Here is a 16,244-nt window from a genome sequence, read left to right on the forward strand (position 1 = left end):
CGAAATGCAAACAGAAAGTGCAATTTAAGGATATGTTAAGATTGCCGAGAGCCCCGTCTTTTTGTGAACAAACTCGCCGAGTTGCAATTGTGCCTCACATTTCATTGAACATTACCCTGGAAACCTAAATGCTTCGAGTGTTGGGCATGCGCAGAATGGGCATTATTTTTAAGGCGAAAAAATTTAGCTCCGTTCTTAAAAACTGAGGTATTTTAAGACTACGGCAAAATTTTTAAAACTTTTGGCAAAACTTATGTCTTTTTTTTTGGTGTTATTTCGGCCTAAAGAAATGGCTGTTAATCGGAAATAACACCAAAAAACTGAGTTATTTTTTAATGTGGAAAGTCTGGCTCTTAGTGAGCTGCAGTTGTGATGTAATTCTAGCTGTATTGCTTTGGACAGACAATCACAGGAAGATTTTTATTTTTTAATTCTCTTGTCTATTGCTTAAGTGAAGGACAATACATTTTACATAGGGTTACATAGGATATATGACACAGAAACAGGCCAGTTGGCCCAACCAGTCAATGTCGGCATTTATGCTCCACTCGAGCCTCCTCCCGTCTTTCCACATCTAAATCTGTCAGTATAACCCTCTTTTCCCTTCTCCCTCATATGCTTGTCTAGCCTCCCCTTAAACGCATCTATACTATTCACTTCAACTGTTCCTATGTATTTAGTTACAGTTCTAGGCATTCCTATTGTAGACAGAGAATAATAGAATCTGCTAAATATCTGACAGGACTTTTTAAAGATAGAGCTGTCACAGCAGGTTAGTTATCCAGTCAGCAGAATGTGTAACTTGTCCCTTTGCTCAGTATCCCATTGAAGTCCTCTCCAGTGCAGAACAAAATCTTGATTAATTTTTCCTACAATTACTCATCTTGTCTCTTGCTTCCATTTCTCTCACCTTTTCTGCATACTGCATAGTTGAACTGCTTCCAGTCTTTCAGTCTGTGTCCACCTATTTACATCTGATCTATCTTTTAGTTGTCAGTTGTCCCTGCTTGTCTCCAGTCTTTCTTTTCCTTCCTCAATTTTCTCCTGTGTTTTTCCTGGAGTCAATGACTCACTGTGGGGTGTGATTCTTTGGCCGCTGACTGTCCTCTGGTACTTTACCCAGTTGACCATTCCCCAGCTGTGAGCCCAGACAATGAGGGTGCAATTTTAACCTAACTCACTTGTAGGGAAACTGCCAGGATCAGGTGCAATGCAGGTTTTACACTGTTGAAGTCAATGGAGAATAATATTGGGCAGGATGTAAAACCAATGCTCCTCCTGATCCCATGGGTTCCCTGCCTGGTGACTTAGGTTAAAGTTATCTTCTGAGTGTCAGCAGGTAAATAATAAGCAGGTGAACAAGATCTTTTCGCCAGCTCACGTCCAAAAAGTTGCACCTTCTAGCACTGGAAAACAATGAGTGGGAACACAAGGATTTTCTCCCCCTTCTCAAGCCTAGGCCACTGATGCCTAGAGCCACTTTGGCTGAGACTAATTCCCTTGAATCAGAGCTTTATTAATTCTTTGTAGTCTCCTACATAGATGATGCAACTTGCTATATCTTAAAATAACACATTATAATACTACTAGCTGCAGTGATAATTTACTTAGTATCAGACTTCCCTTTTGTCAGGAGAACTAATGATCTCATTTGAGCTTGATGTGTCTTAGACTATAAATGTTGTATGAAAGGGTAAAACGATGAATTAACCAGAGCTCCATCTAGTCCCCCGCCACCCCCACCCAACCAAAGGGACAAGTTAGCTCCTAATTTAGCACATTTCAGCACTTATGCCTTAAAGATTTTCCAGATTTATTCAGCATTTAAATTATAAATGATTGGAGCAAGTAGGAAAAAAACTGTTAATGCAACATTTTAAAAGCATCTTTCTCAATTGGTGTGTCAGAGATAGCAAGAGAAACACTTAACATGTGCAGAGGTTGTAAGAAATATATTTGTTCAGCGTAAACATAAACATTTGTTTTTTCAAAATGTCAACAGTTCTGTCTTGTACTATTTTCAGATCTTGACCCAAAATATAACTGTTACATGCAATGATATGGTCTTAAAGATGAAGGGTGTTCTCAATCTACCAGAGGAGCCATTTTTAACTCAAGTCCTAACAGTTATTACTTGTGGTCATCAACTGTCCAGTGATCCCTGGAATGTGACTGAACATTTTCCATCTTTGAAGAGATGGGTTGAATCTGTGAGTTGTAATTTATTTGAAGAATATTGAAAATAGGCAGTATCCATTAGCTGAAATCATTCAGCAGCCTGCCAGGAGTGGTTTGTAATTACATTAACATGTGTATAACCCCAGTTTGTACAGCAAACATCCACAGATACTAACTATGCCTAATAGAGGTTTTAGAATAAAGAACTGCTTTAAAAAGTAATTTTGGAAATTAACATTTTCCCCTTCCTGCAGTTCAAACAGTGCCATTGATAGTGAAGGACGGTTTAGCAGTAGCAATGCTCACTTGATAAGTTAGAATTGACTTACCATTGTCGATGTGTTTCAGATTATGTGTTGGTAGAGCTTTATTATTCTGTAATTGTATAGGCTGATGCTGCTATTGGTGCATGTGTTAAGCTCACAAAAACATATCAATCTTCACTCTGTTAATGGCCCTAGTAATATATATGGGACTTCAAACAACCAATGGGGAGATGACAATTCCACAGAAGAATGATGACCATTTTGTTGTCCAGTAATAAAAGCAGTAAAAATCTTCCTTTTACTAAATCATATTGAACGGAGATTATAATTTTGATGTAATAAAAAATTCTGATAGGTTATTACAGTAATAAGGTTGAAAAACTTAAACATAAACAAATGCCAGTATGATAATTTCAAAAAGCCCACAATAGCAGTGACTCAAAATTTCTCTTGTAATTTTTTTGGTGTAATTTTTTTGGTGCTGTGTTTAATCAGTAGGGATCAATATCTGAGAGTTGATATTTACCTTTATTTATTTACCTGATATTTATTTATCTTTTAAAAGACAAGCACATTTGAATTTGAAGTACTTAATAGGCCAGAGCTCAGAATTTTCTCAATTAAGCTGAACTGATTTGGACTGTGACATCAGTGTTAATCCTATAGTTCAATGGATCAATGAACTGATCTGTTGTCTTTCTTAGTACACAGGATTTGTGAGTATTTGTCCATGTGAGATAATGTGATGGGTCAGAAGTATAACCGTGGTAATAATCATTTCTGCTTCTTTACATTACAGCTTCATCTTTTACAGTCAGTGGCTGCTGGGCAGCAGGATATTCAAGTCACAATTCCAGATCTGTTCAGAGAGTGGCAGGAACTAATCGCAGCATTTGACACCAACAACAATTTCTACAATGAGTTTTTCAGGAATCTCACAGATAACATGACTGTTACTTCTGAGCTTTGGAAAGAATTTCAATTTAACACTTTTCAGGAGCATCTCCTGTGGAACCTGTAAGTGCAATTCACATGTTTTTTGCTGTAGATCTGGCGGGAGATGGTTTTGCCGACCTCCAACCAGAGTTGGACTGAGCTGAGGAAAAACTTCTTCACTCAGAGAGTTGTTAACCTGTGGAATTCTCTGTTGCAGAGAGTTGTTGATGTCAGTTCGTTGGATATATTCAAGAGGGAGTTAGATATGGCCCTTACGGCTAAAGGGATCAAGGGGTATGGAGAGAAAGCAGGAAAGGGGTACTGAGGAGAATGATCAGCCATGATCTTATTGAATGGTGGTGCAGGTTCAAAGGGCCGAATGGCCTACTCCTGCACCTATTTTCTATGTTTCTATGTTATTGTGGGAGATTGGTAGAACTCCTCTGAAATTTCACGACCAACATTCTTTTTGGTGCTGATCACCATGAGATTCATCCATATTAATTAGAGGATGCTTAGTAATTTCCCTTTTTTCCATCAATTATTCCCCTTCCCTTTCCTCTCTCCTGGTGGTATTGACTCTCTGAGTTACAATTTGCTCTGTCAATTTTGGATGACTGGTACTCATGGAGCAACCAATCACCTCCAGTTTCCTTGCTTAAGTAGCTATCCTTCATGTTTGAGCCTAGATTGTAAGTGCCGATGGATACAGAGGAGTCCAATTCTGTTTTCACAACATGTCTACACATATGCACTTACAACAGAGATGGCTGAATAGTATTTAGGTAATTAGGATTTTCTTTACCTTAATGTGGGGACTCTGAGGGCATACCATGTATTGGCTGGGATCAGCCAACTCACCAAAGCCTAGAATTGAACTGCTCACTGGATAAATTAACTGACCTAACTAACACGGTTAACCTATCTGTTTCTGATGAGTAAAAATGGTGTTCATTTATTCCTTAATTATTCTGTAATTTAAGAGGGAATATTGAGCATGAGGCAAGTGTCCCACATCTCCTCAGACCAAGAAGCATGTGAGATCAACCCAATAAAGACATCCCTCCACAGGGGAAATCGGGGTGGTGGAGTGGAGGGTGGGGGAGATGTCTATATTCGGCCACTCAGATATGCTTCCCAGAAACCAGCCAAGCTTAGCATCAAAAAAGGACTGCTTGGCCATCCTTCTGATTGCAGGAGGTATATGACCGATGAGTGCCTGTATGTAGAAAACTGCAATAAATGAAGAAATGTGTCTCGTTAAAGTGTCATTAATTCAATACTTATTCTGCTTTTGACATGATGAGAGATTTTGCATTAAAAATGCAACATTTATAGTAAATAATGTAGTTGATATTATAAATAAAAGAGCGCATATATGTCAATTCTTTCCTGTCAATCTAGTAGTGAGTTTTTGTCCATTTCTCCTATGGTTTAGTATGTTCACTTTTTCCTGCCAATCCTGTAGTCAGTTCATATCAGCCTTTTCCTAGGATCCATAAGTGAGTACACACCTATTTTTTCTTGCCAATCCAGTACTGAGTCTATGTCTATCTTTCCCTGTGGTCCAGAAGGGTATAAAATCAGTATTGGTCTTGCGGATTTGTGTCAATTAGCTCTGTCAATTTTGGATGACTAGTTGCTCCAATGGAGTGGTTAACATTAAATACCTAGTGCATAACATTAGGGGTTGAATTTTTGCCACCATTCTGGGCCCTTTTTTTGGAGAACGCTTTTTTTTTGAAGCAAACTAAAATCTGCAAGTTTTGCCAAAGTTTCTGCGCCATTCTAAAATAGTTCCGATTTCTTTCGTTCACGATTTTTTGACGTCACTAGGGGCGGAACCTGCCGGGTGCGCCATTTCTGGCCATTTAAGCGAGTTTGGCCAAGTACGATTTTTCTAAAACAGTGCACTGCATCCTTCTGAAAAACCTTCCCTACACTTAAGGAAATCGGTGCAGAGAAGAGAAGATCGGCAGAGAGAAGACGCCATTGTTTCAGCGAAGCTGAAGACAAGGCACCGAGGGTGAGGGGGGGGCTTTTCAGCCCATGATGGCACCGGCGGCGGGGGGGGTGGGGTGGGGGCGGCATTCAGCCCGGATGGCAGCGGCACCAAGGGTGGGGCAGGGGCCTTTCGGCCTGGGATGGCACCGGCATCTCAGCCGGGGGGCCTTTCGGCCTGGGATGGCACCGGCATCTCAGCCGGGGGGCCTTTCGGCCCGGGATAGGAGCGGCGTTAGTTTCGATTTTCAGCCTCAGCCCTTCAGAGCATCCCTTGTTGCCCTGGCAACATCATTTTTTGGCGCAGGCCTTAAGCTCCACCCACAGAGCTTAAGGCCAATGTGCGCCCCTCTAAATTCAAACTTTATGGCGGCGAAACTTGGAACTTTTTTTGGGGCGCAGTCGGGCCACTAAAAAATCGGATGTACCTCTTCAACTGCGCCAAAAATCGCCCATGAGGAAAATTGAGCCCTAAATACCTAGTGTAGAGGGTCAGTAGATTTATGTTTTTTCTCTAATCATTCACTTGTGTGTTTTGGCTGTAGAAGAACATTTATGCGCTGGCCAGTAGTGGAATAGAACTCCTCAATCAAAGGCTTTCACACCTGCAGCGGTTGACTCTGACAGCTAACTGCTCACTGCTTTAGTAGCTAATGCCTCACACAGTTAACCTATCTGTTTCTGACTGGAATTAAAATGGCCTTTATTTCTTCCTTTATTATTCTGTTAGTAAAGACAACAGCAGCAATTGTAGTTTTTTATTTATCCTTTATTAACCACTTTATTTATCCCAGGGCCTTTGATATATTCGATGCACTTGGGTCTGCAGTGGAGAGCAGTGATTTCTGGCCATGGATAGAAAAGTACATTAGAGGAATGTGCTGGCTGATGGAAAACTCAAACCACCCTCTCACAGGATACGGTGAGTAAATAGAAAACAGGCTCAGTGATGCAGGGTCACTTTTAGTGTGCAAGCGTGGGTAAGGTTCTGGACTTATGTTGGAGTGGGGAGGGTAGAGAATGACACATTAAATTAATTTTTGTAGTTATTCCTCTCGATTACAGTTAAACATTTTTGCTTCATTTGAGGATTAGATTTTATTTAACAAGGTGTGGACACTTATAATCAATCCCTATCTGAGTTAAAATAAGAAAGAGGTGCTATATTTAGTATTTCAAGAGATTAAATGCCAAACTTTAGGATTCCATGCTTTAGGACTCAGTGATATTCCCAATTAGGAAAGAGTGCTTATGTATTATGCAGATCATTACGAGCAAAACAGAGATTAAATGTTGCAGGCAGTTAAGCAATGATACATGATGAGGCAATTATGCTGCAAGGATATAAAAGTACTTGAGGTAATTGATTCACACAGTATATTATTACTGTCTGATTATTTTGTATTTGTCAGCAGTTCATATGTGTTTTTGCAAAATAAATAATGGGCCAAATGTTGCTGGAGTGGAGCCATTAGTTAAACATTTTCTGCACCCTTCAGCTTGAATAGAATTTGCCCTGTAAGTTGCTGGAGTGTGAGCCAATAAAGGCATGACCAGGTAAAAGGACATCTGGGACCTTTGTGAATGACAGAACAAACAGTATGGGGGTGAAATTTGGCAGCGCCCTATTTGGGGCGCTATCTTTTAACTTTTAACTTTTTGGAAGGATAGTACCTGGCGAGGTGGTCTGCAAAATTGTGAAAACTTGGGCATTTTTGCCTCAGAAATGAAGGGAGGCGGTATCTGAGGTGCTAATGACCTCAGTGGGGCACTGCTGCAGTGCTATTACCAGAGCTGCCCTCAATTTTAAGTGACTTTCATTCAGCAAACATCAGCCTCCTGCTCATTCCAGTTCTTAAAGAGGATGTCGATTCAGGCAGCACCTGGTCATTTTCATCATTGCTGGACTTCACTGGGAGCTGGAAGGAAGTTCTGAGATGGCTGCTGCAAATCCTCTTAGAAGGGCCACTCGGATCAATGACCAGGCATTGAAGACATTGGTGGGGATGGTGGAGAGAAGGAGGGATGCACTATTCCTTCCATCTGGGAGAAGGCCAACGCCGCAGGTTTTTAAGGCCATGTGGGCAGAGGTGGCCATGGAGATATCAGCCAGATCCATAGTCGACGGAAGCCCAACACAGTGCCAGAAGAAATTCACCGACCTCAGTCAGGTGGTCAAGGTGAGTACATGTTTGCCCAACTCATACATCTGAGCCTCTGTCTGTGCACACTCTAAAACCAGCACTTAACACAATATGCAACCACCAAGCAGCTGCACCTACCCACAGTCACAGCCTCATTTCATGCCTTGCCTACATTCACAGCTATTCAACCATGGCAGGCATATCTCCCACATACATAGCTGGACTCTTACTCACACTGGTTCCTTTCTTTTGCAGGCCAAGATGGCACATACTAGGGAGCAGCAGTGGAGGGGGGGAAGCTGAGCACCAGCTGACTGATTCAGAGGACTGAGTGCTGCGGCTCATTGGCCCGCAGGTGGTGGGTGCCATGGCCGGTGGAGCCATCAAGCCTGCTGGGGGCAACAAAGGTATCTTTATCCCCTCTTCTCATCCCACTTCCCCGATAAACCAGAAGGCCTTATCACTTTCCAACTCCTCATACTGTCTGCCTTCCTTGCTCCATTCCTGCCCCCTTGCCCTCACCTTAACACGACTCTTACGCCATTTATGCTTTCAGATAACCATGCAGCAGATGACCAGCCTGTCCCTGAGCCCCCACAACTGAGTCATGAGGGAGAAGAAGGGGACAAGGATGAGGTGGGGGAGGAGGAGGAGGAGCCAAGCACTGCTTCACTGCTTCTCTCACCCGCAGGCACCAGCTCAGATACTGGCACTACTTGGTCCTTAGAGGTTAGCTTAGTAGAGGGGTCTGCACTGGGTGATGTACCGGGGCCTAGCGAGCTGCAGCATGGTTAAAGGGAAAGGGAACCTCGAGAGCCATCTCCCCGGAGGGCAAGTTCTTACGTAAGTTCTGCTGCATAGAACTTAAATGTGGACCTCGATAGGGAGGCGTTCACACAAAGGATAATGGCCATCCACTCTGACATGATAGCTGCAATGCCAAGAGTGCCAAGAGCCTGTCAGAAGTGGTAAGGAGCATGGAGGAGTCCACCTCCCGCATTGTATAGAGCTCTGCGCACACCATGGAGCCCATCATTATCAGTGTGCAGATGATGGTGGACTCCCAGAGAGACCGTGCAGATGCAGACATCTTGACATGTGTCATGGGCAATGTGGCAGCTTCCATTGCAGCACAGGCAAAAGCACCGCAATGTCTTAGTGCTGTAATGGAGTAAGCTCAGACTGCTCTCATGCAGTCTCTGCTGCACGCCATGAAAGCTCTGACTGCTGCCATCGCCGGTGGGTCCACCACAGTCAATCGGGGATCTCACGGTGTCACAGCAGCCCAGCAATCTGTTCTGTAGCAGATTGGTAGGGAAGCTGAGGTGCTGCCCTGGGGGAGTGGCAGTGGGTCAGTGGAGCAGTCCTCTCTCAGGATGACAGCATTCCGGATCCCACCACTGCCACTCCACCATTGCACTTGTCGCTGCCTGTCATCCAGTCAGCCCAGACTGCAACCGCCCAGCCTGAGGTGGTGCAGTCAACAGCCGGGCCTTCTAGGCCCAGAGCTGGTCGAGGGCGTCCTGCACGGCCATCTGTAGTCTCTGGCCCTGACACTCAGCAGTCTTCCACCAGCCCTGAGGCAGCCACAGGGGACACACAGCAGAGGAGTATTAGAATAGGTCAACAAAAGAGGGAATATAAGGAAATGCACAAGCGTGATGAATAAATACATTTACACATTTTATTGTTGTTTTATAAATGTTGATTAGAATGTTTAATGTTGTCTCTCATTTCAGTTTTGGGGCTGTGGTATGGAAAGGTAAGTTGAAGTGGTAATGGGGATGTCCAGAGGAACCGGGAAGTTGGATGGAAATCAGTGGAAATGAGCTCTGATGAGATGGTCGCCGACCTCCCTTACAGCATCGCAATGGAGTCGCTGCCTCCTCCGTCGCGGGTGGTGCTCCTCCTCCTACTCCTGAGGTTGTGCGGCTATGCCGGGTGGCAATGGCTGTGCCCTCATGATGGCCAGGTTGTGCAGCATGCAGCAGATGATGACGAATAGGGACACCCGCTCTGGCGAGTACTGGAGGACTCCTCCCAAACGGTCAAGGCAATGGAACCTTTGCTTGGTCTGCTCAATGACGCTCCTGGTGGCAGCATGGCTCTCATGGCTGGGCAGGAGTGGTTGGGTTAAGGCGGGGAATCATGAGCCAGGTGAAGAATGGATATCCCTTGTCTCTGAGCAGCCAGCTTGCTGTGGTGGCTGGAAGAGAGCTGGTACCAGTCTGGTGTAGGATGAAGGCTTCGTGGCTGCTTCCGGGATAGCGGGCATTGACAGTGAGGATTAGGCATGTGTGGTAACACACTAACTGCGCTTTCAGTGAGTGGTAGCCTTTGCGGTTATGGAAGATCTCAGGATTGTGATGCGGTGCCCTCAAAGTGACATGGGTACAGTTAATGGTGCCTTGCACCATGGGGAAGCCTGCAATCCTGATGAAGCCACATGCATGCACCAGCTGCTTCTCTCTGGTCATGGGGAAGGAAATGTACTCCCTTCTCCTTCTGTAGAGAGCATCTGTGACCTCACGGATGGAGCAATGGATGGCAAACCGGAAGATGTTGGAGATGTCTTCTGTTGCACACTGGAAGGATCCATTGGTGTAGAAATTGAGTGCGTTGATGACTTTGAATGCGAATGAGAGAGCCGTCCTCACCTTGGTCTGAGGCTCGAGGTCTGGTTGCAGGAGATAGCAGAGCTCTGTGACCACGTCCTTGCTCAAGTACAGTCTTTGGACACACTGTTCCTCAGTAAAATTGATGTAGGAGAACTGCTGCCGGAATACCCTGGGAGGCTAAGGTCTTCTGTTGCCAGCCCTGTTGCAACTTCTCCCTCTGGCCACATTTTGCTGTCCTTGTACCTGTCTTTCTCCCTCTCTGTTTTCCTTTCTCTTTGTCTTTCTCCCATTCTCTCTCTCTCTCTCTGTCTTTCTCTTTGTATTGTTGCCTCTCTTTCTCTCTGCCTTTCTCTCTGCCTTTGTCTCTGCCTGTTATATATGCATGCTTGTTTATTGTGTGATGTCTGTAACACTGAATGTACCCTTACACTGTACACACCTTACCTGTACACCAGAGGGTGCTGCTGCTGGAGACCTAAGGGTTACCTGCACACTATAGGTAATCCAGTACAAAAGGGAGCTCACAGCTTGGTGTCCTCACTCGAGTAGCTGCAAATAAAGGACTACAGTCTACACAGTTTAAGTATCATACCCTGCTTCGTGGAGTCATTGCTAAAGGTGTCTACCTACACTATAACTGGCAACGAGGATATGAGGTCATGAACTACATGCACAGCATGTCGAATCTTGGCAACTTTCAGCAATTTACTGATGGGGAATATTGGGACGCTTTTTTAGAAAGACTGGAACATTTCTTCATAGCTAACGACCTGGATGAGGACACACCGGCTACACGACCGAACAAGCACAGGGCCATCCTGCTTAGCAATTGTGGGTCCACCATCTATTGTCTCATCAGGGACTTGCTAGTGATATGTCCTTACTATACAGTACAAATGCAAACGAGGCCCATGCTTGAGAGAAGGTCACTCTGTGACCAGTAACTTTTATTCTAGCACTGAAGTGATGAAGGTGGGTGGAGCTTTTCCATTTATACCTGAAAGACCAGGTTAGGAGTGACTCCCAAAAGTTCACCACCTAGTGGTCAATGTTCTCACAGTGTACAACTAGTCAGTTGAAACATGGGTTCAATGACAGTTAAATACATGACATCATCTCCCCCCCCAAAGTCTTATTGGGATCACAGGTTTAAGTCTCTCTGGTAGTTTCCGCCCCCTTGTAGAGCGCCTGAGTTGGGGCTCCGGTTGTTGGGCGCTGGCCTGAGTGTCTGCGCACAGTGCCTCAGGCCTGTCTGGACTGCCCACAGTGACTGGGCTCTCCTTCACTTGGTTCCGGTGTTCGGTCACCTGTAGAGGAGTGAACTCTACATTGTGTTCTTCCTCGGCTTCTTCTATGGGGTTGCCGAACCTCCTTTTAGTTTGATCCATGTGTTTGCGGCAGATTTGTCCACTGGTAAGATAAACTATCAGAATCTTATTCCCCTCTTTGGCAATCACAGTGCCTGCGAGCCATTTAGGCCCTGCAGCGTAGTTGAGAACAAAGACAGGGTCATTGACATCAATACATTGCTCCCTCGCATTCCCGTCGTGATAGTCACATTGTGACTGGCGCCTGCTCTCAACAATTTCTTTCATGGTAGGGTGTATAAGGGATAACCTGGTTTTGAGCGTCCTTTTCATTAGCAGCTCTGCGGGTGGAACCCCTGTGAGCGAGTGTGGTCGGGATCTATTGGCCAACAGGAGGCGTGATAAGCAGCTTTATAGGGAACCCCCTTGGATTCTGAGCATCCCCTGTTTGATTATCTGCACTGCTCGTTCCGCCTGGTGCCGTTCTGACATGGTTGATTCCATTTCCTGCCATGAGGTCCTGGACAAAGACGTCACGTAGACCATGGGCGATGAACATTGCCCATAGACTTTCTACCGTGGCAGAGGGTGTGCTTGAATTGAGAATGTTACACTCGATCCATTTGGAGTAGGCATCTACTACAACCAAAAACATTTTTCCCATGAAAGGACCTGCATAGTCCACATGGTTTGGCAGGCCAGGACCAGGGGCTAAGGGAAGCTTCGCTGGGCGCATTGCCCAGCTGGGCACACGTGTTGCACCTGCGAACACAAAGTTCCAGGTCTGCATCTCTGGCCTGGCCATATCCCTGGCCACCAAACGTGTGACCTGGCAATTGCCTTCATCATGACAATGCCCGGGTGCTCATTGTGGAGTTCTCTGATGAACACCTCTCTGCCCATCTGGGGCATGACTACTCGGTTTCCCCACAGTAGGCAATCGGTCTGAATCGAAAGTTCATCCTTGCGCCTGTGAAATGGTTTGAATTCCTCAGGGCATGCCCCGTATGTGACTGCCCAGTCCCCATTAAGGACACATTTCTTAACTAAGGACAGTACATAAGAACATAAGAATTAGGAACAGGAGGAGGCCATCTAGCCCCTCGAGCCTGCTCCGCCATTCAAAAAGATCATGGCTGATCTGGCCGTGGACTCAGCTCCACTTACCTGCCCGCGCCCCATAACCCTTTATTCCCTTATTGGTTAAAAATCTATCTATCTGTGATTTGAATACATTCAATGAGCTAGCCTCAACTGCTTCCTTGGGCAGAGAATTCCACAGATTCACAACCCTCTGGGAGAAGAAATTCCTTCTCAACTCGGTTTTAAATTGGCTCCCCCGTATTTTGAGGCTGTGCCCCCTAGTTCTAGTCTCCCCGACCAGTGGAAACAACCTCTCTGCCTCTACCTTGTCTATCCCTTTCATTATTTTAAATGTTTCTATAAGATCCCCCCTCATCCTTCTGAACTCCAACGAGTAAAGACCCAGTCTACTCAATATATCATCATAAGGTAACCCTCTCATCTCCGGAATCAGCCTAGTGAATCGTCTCTGTACCCCCTCCAAAGCTAGTATATCCTTCCTTAAGTAAGGTGACCAAAACTGCATGCAGTACTCCAGGTGCGGCCTCACCAATACCCTGTACAGTTGCAGCAGGACCTCCCTGCTTTTGTACTCCATCCTTCTCGCAATGAAGACCAACATTCCATTCGCCTTCCTGATTACCTGCTGCACCTGCAAACTAACTTTTTGGGATTCATGCACAAGGACCCCCAGGTCCCTCTGCACCGCAGCATGTTGTAATTTCTCCCCATTCAAATAATATTCCCTTTTACTGTTTTTTTTTCCAAGGTGGATGACCTCACATTTTCTGACATCGTATTCCATCTGCCAAACCTTAGCCCATTCACTTAACCTATCTAAATCTCTTTGCAGCCTCTCTGTGTCCTCTACACAACCCGCTTTCCCACTAATCTTTGTGTCATCTGCAAATTTTGTTACACTTCCAGGTCATCTATGTATATTGTAAACTGTTGTGGTCCCAGCACCGATCCCTGTGGCACACCACTAACCACTGATTTCCAACCCAAAAAGGACCCATTTATCCCGACTCTCTGCTTTCTGTTAGCCAGCCAATTCTCGATCCATGCTAATGCATTTCCTCTGACTCCGCATACCTTTATCTTCTGCAGTAACCTTTTGTGTGGCACCTTATCGAATGTCTTTTGGAAATCTAAATACACCACATCCATCGGTACACCTCTATCCACCATGCTCGTTATGTCCTCAAAGAATTCCAGTAAATTAGTTAAACATGATTTTCCCTTCATGAATCCATGTTGCGTCTGCTTGATTGCTATCTTAATGTCCCACTATTTCTTCCATAATGATAGCTTCAAGCATTTACCCCACTACAGATGTTAAACTAACCGGCCTATAGTTACCTGCCTTTTGTCTGCCCCCTTTTTTAAACAGAGGCGTTACATTAGCTGCTTTCCAATCCGCTGGTAGCTCCCTAGAGTCCAGAGAATTTTGGTCGATTATAACAAATGCATCTGCTATAACTTCCACCATCTCTTTTAATACCCTGGGATGCATTTCATCAGGATCAGGGGACTTGTCTACCTTGAGTCCCATTAGCCTGTCCAGCACTATCCCCCTAGTGATAGTGATTATCTCAAGGTCCTCCCTTCCCACATTCCCGTGACCAGCAATTTTTGGCATGGTTTTTGTGTCTTCAACTGTGAAGACCGAAGCAAAATAATTGTTTAAGGTCTCAGCCATTTCCACATTTCCCATTATTAAATCCCTCTTCTCATCTTCTAAGGGACCAACATTTACTTTAGTCACTCTTTACCATTTTATATATCGGTAAAAGCTTTTACTATCTGTTTTTATGTTTTGCGCAAGTTTACCTTCGTAATCTATCTTTCCTTTCTTTATTGGTTTCTTAGTCATTCTTTGCTGTCGTTTAAAATGTTCCCAATCTTCTAGTTTCCCACTAACCTTGGCCACCTTATACGCATTGGTTTTTAATTTGATACTCTCCTTTATTTCCTTGGTTATCCACGGCTGGTTATCCCTTCTCTTACCGCTCTTCTTTTTCACTGGAATATATTTTTGTTGAGCACTATGAAAGAGCTCTTTAAAAGTCCTCCACTGTTCCTCAATTGTGCCATCGTTTAGTCTGTGTTTCCAGTCTACTTTAGTCAACTCTGCCCTCATCCCACTGTAGTCCCCTTTGTTTAAGCATAGTACGCTCGTTTGAGACACTACTTCCTCACCCTCAATCTGTATTACAATTTCAACCATACTGTGATCACTCATTCCGAGAGGATCTTTTATGAGGAGATCGTTTATTATTCCTGTCTCATTACACAGGACCAGATCTAAGATAGCTTGCTCCCTTGTAGGTTCTGTAACAGACTGTTCTAAGAAACAATCCCGTATGCATTCTATGAATTCCTCCTCCATGCTACCCTGTGCGATTTGATTTGACCAATCGATATGTTGGTTAAAATCCCCCATGACCACTGCCGTTCCTTTTTCACATGCCTCCATTATTCCCTTGATTATTGTCCGCCCCACCATGAAGTTATTATTTGGGGGCCTATAAACTACGCCCACCAGTGACTTTTTCCCCTTACTATCTCTAATCTCCACCCACAATGATTCAACATTTTGTTCATTAGAGCCAATATCATCTCTGATATTGTCCTTTATTAACAGAGCTACCCCACCTCCTTTCCCTTCTTCTCTATCTTTCCGAATTGTCAGATACCCCTGTATGTTTAATTCCGAGTCTTGGCCACCCTGCAACCACGTTTCTGTAATGGCCACCAAATCATACCCATTTGTAATGATTTGTGCCGTCAACTCATTTACTTTATTTCGAATGCTGTGTGCGTTTCGGTAGAGTGTTTTAATACTAGTTTTTAAACCATGATTTTTAGTTTTGACCCCTCCTGCAGCCCCTTTATATTCATACATATTATCCCTTCCTATCATCTTGTGGTTTATACTTACCCCAGTGCTACTCTGCTCTGTTGCCTCCTGCCTTTTGCATTCTTTCTTGGGGTCCTGTTCATCTGAGCTCTCACCCACTCTAACCAGCTCAGAGCCCTCTCCTGGGTTCCGAATACTCCTCGCATTGAGGCACCGAGCTTTCATGCTTGCCTTTTTATTACACAGTAGCGGGTATCTGTTTGTCCAGACTTTGATCTGACGGGCTGTCACGGGTGAGCCTTCGCTTTCAAAAGCTCCCACAGTCATGACCATCTTAGCAGCATGCTCGGTTGCTCCCTCGGTGGTGGCTAGTGGTAGCCTGCTGAGTGCATCGGCGCAGTTTTAAGTGCCCAGTCTGTGCCGAATTGTTTAGTCATATGCGGCTAACTTGAGTGCCCCCCTCTGTATGTGGGCTGATGCATTTGCATTTATGGCCTTGTTGTCGGCCAAAAGGGACGTAAGGGGTTTGTGATCTGTCTCCAGCTCAAACTTCCTGCCGAACAGGTACTGGTGCATTTTTTTTACAGTATAGACACACGGAAGCGCTTCCTTTTCTACCATCCCGTAGCCCCGTTCTGCCTGGGACAGACTTCTGGAGGCATAAGCTACCGGCTGTAACTGGTCCTTGGCATTAACATGCTGCAACACACACCCAACCCCACAGGACGACGCGTCGTACATTAAAACAAGTTTCTTACATGGGTCATACAGCGTTAACAGATTGTTGGAGCATAACAAATTTCGTGCTCTCTCAAAAGCCCTTTCCTGGCTGTCTCCTCAGACCCATT

General features: G+C 44.8%; 1 protein-coding gene across 1 annotated transcript in view; it reads left to right on the top strand.

Moving 5' to 3' along the window:
• Nucleotides 1–16,244, top strand: part of LOC139264540 (ATP-binding cassette sub-family A member 13-like) — a 417,853-nt gene that overhangs the window by 108,330 nt on the left and 293,279 nt on the right. Inside the window, exons 13-15 of the mRNA XM_070881155.1 lie at nucleotides 2,025–2,210; nucleotides 3,244–3,461; nucleotides 6,176–6,303. Of these exons, the coding sequence (XP_070737256.1) occupies nucleotides 2,025–2,210; nucleotides 3,244–3,461; nucleotides 6,176–6,303 (532 nt within the window). The remainder of the gene's footprint in view (nucleotides 1–2,024; nucleotides 2,211–3,243; nucleotides 3,462–6,175; nucleotides 6,304–16,244) is intronic.

The sequence above is a fragment of the Pristiophorus japonicus genome, chromosome 5, assembly GCF_044704955.1.
Source record: "Pristiophorus japonicus isolate sPriJap1 chromosome 5, sPriJap1.hap1, whole genome shotgun sequence".
NCBI classification, from domain to species: Eukaryota; Metazoa; Chordata; class Chondrichthyes; family Pristiophoridae; genus Pristiophorus; species Pristiophorus japonicus.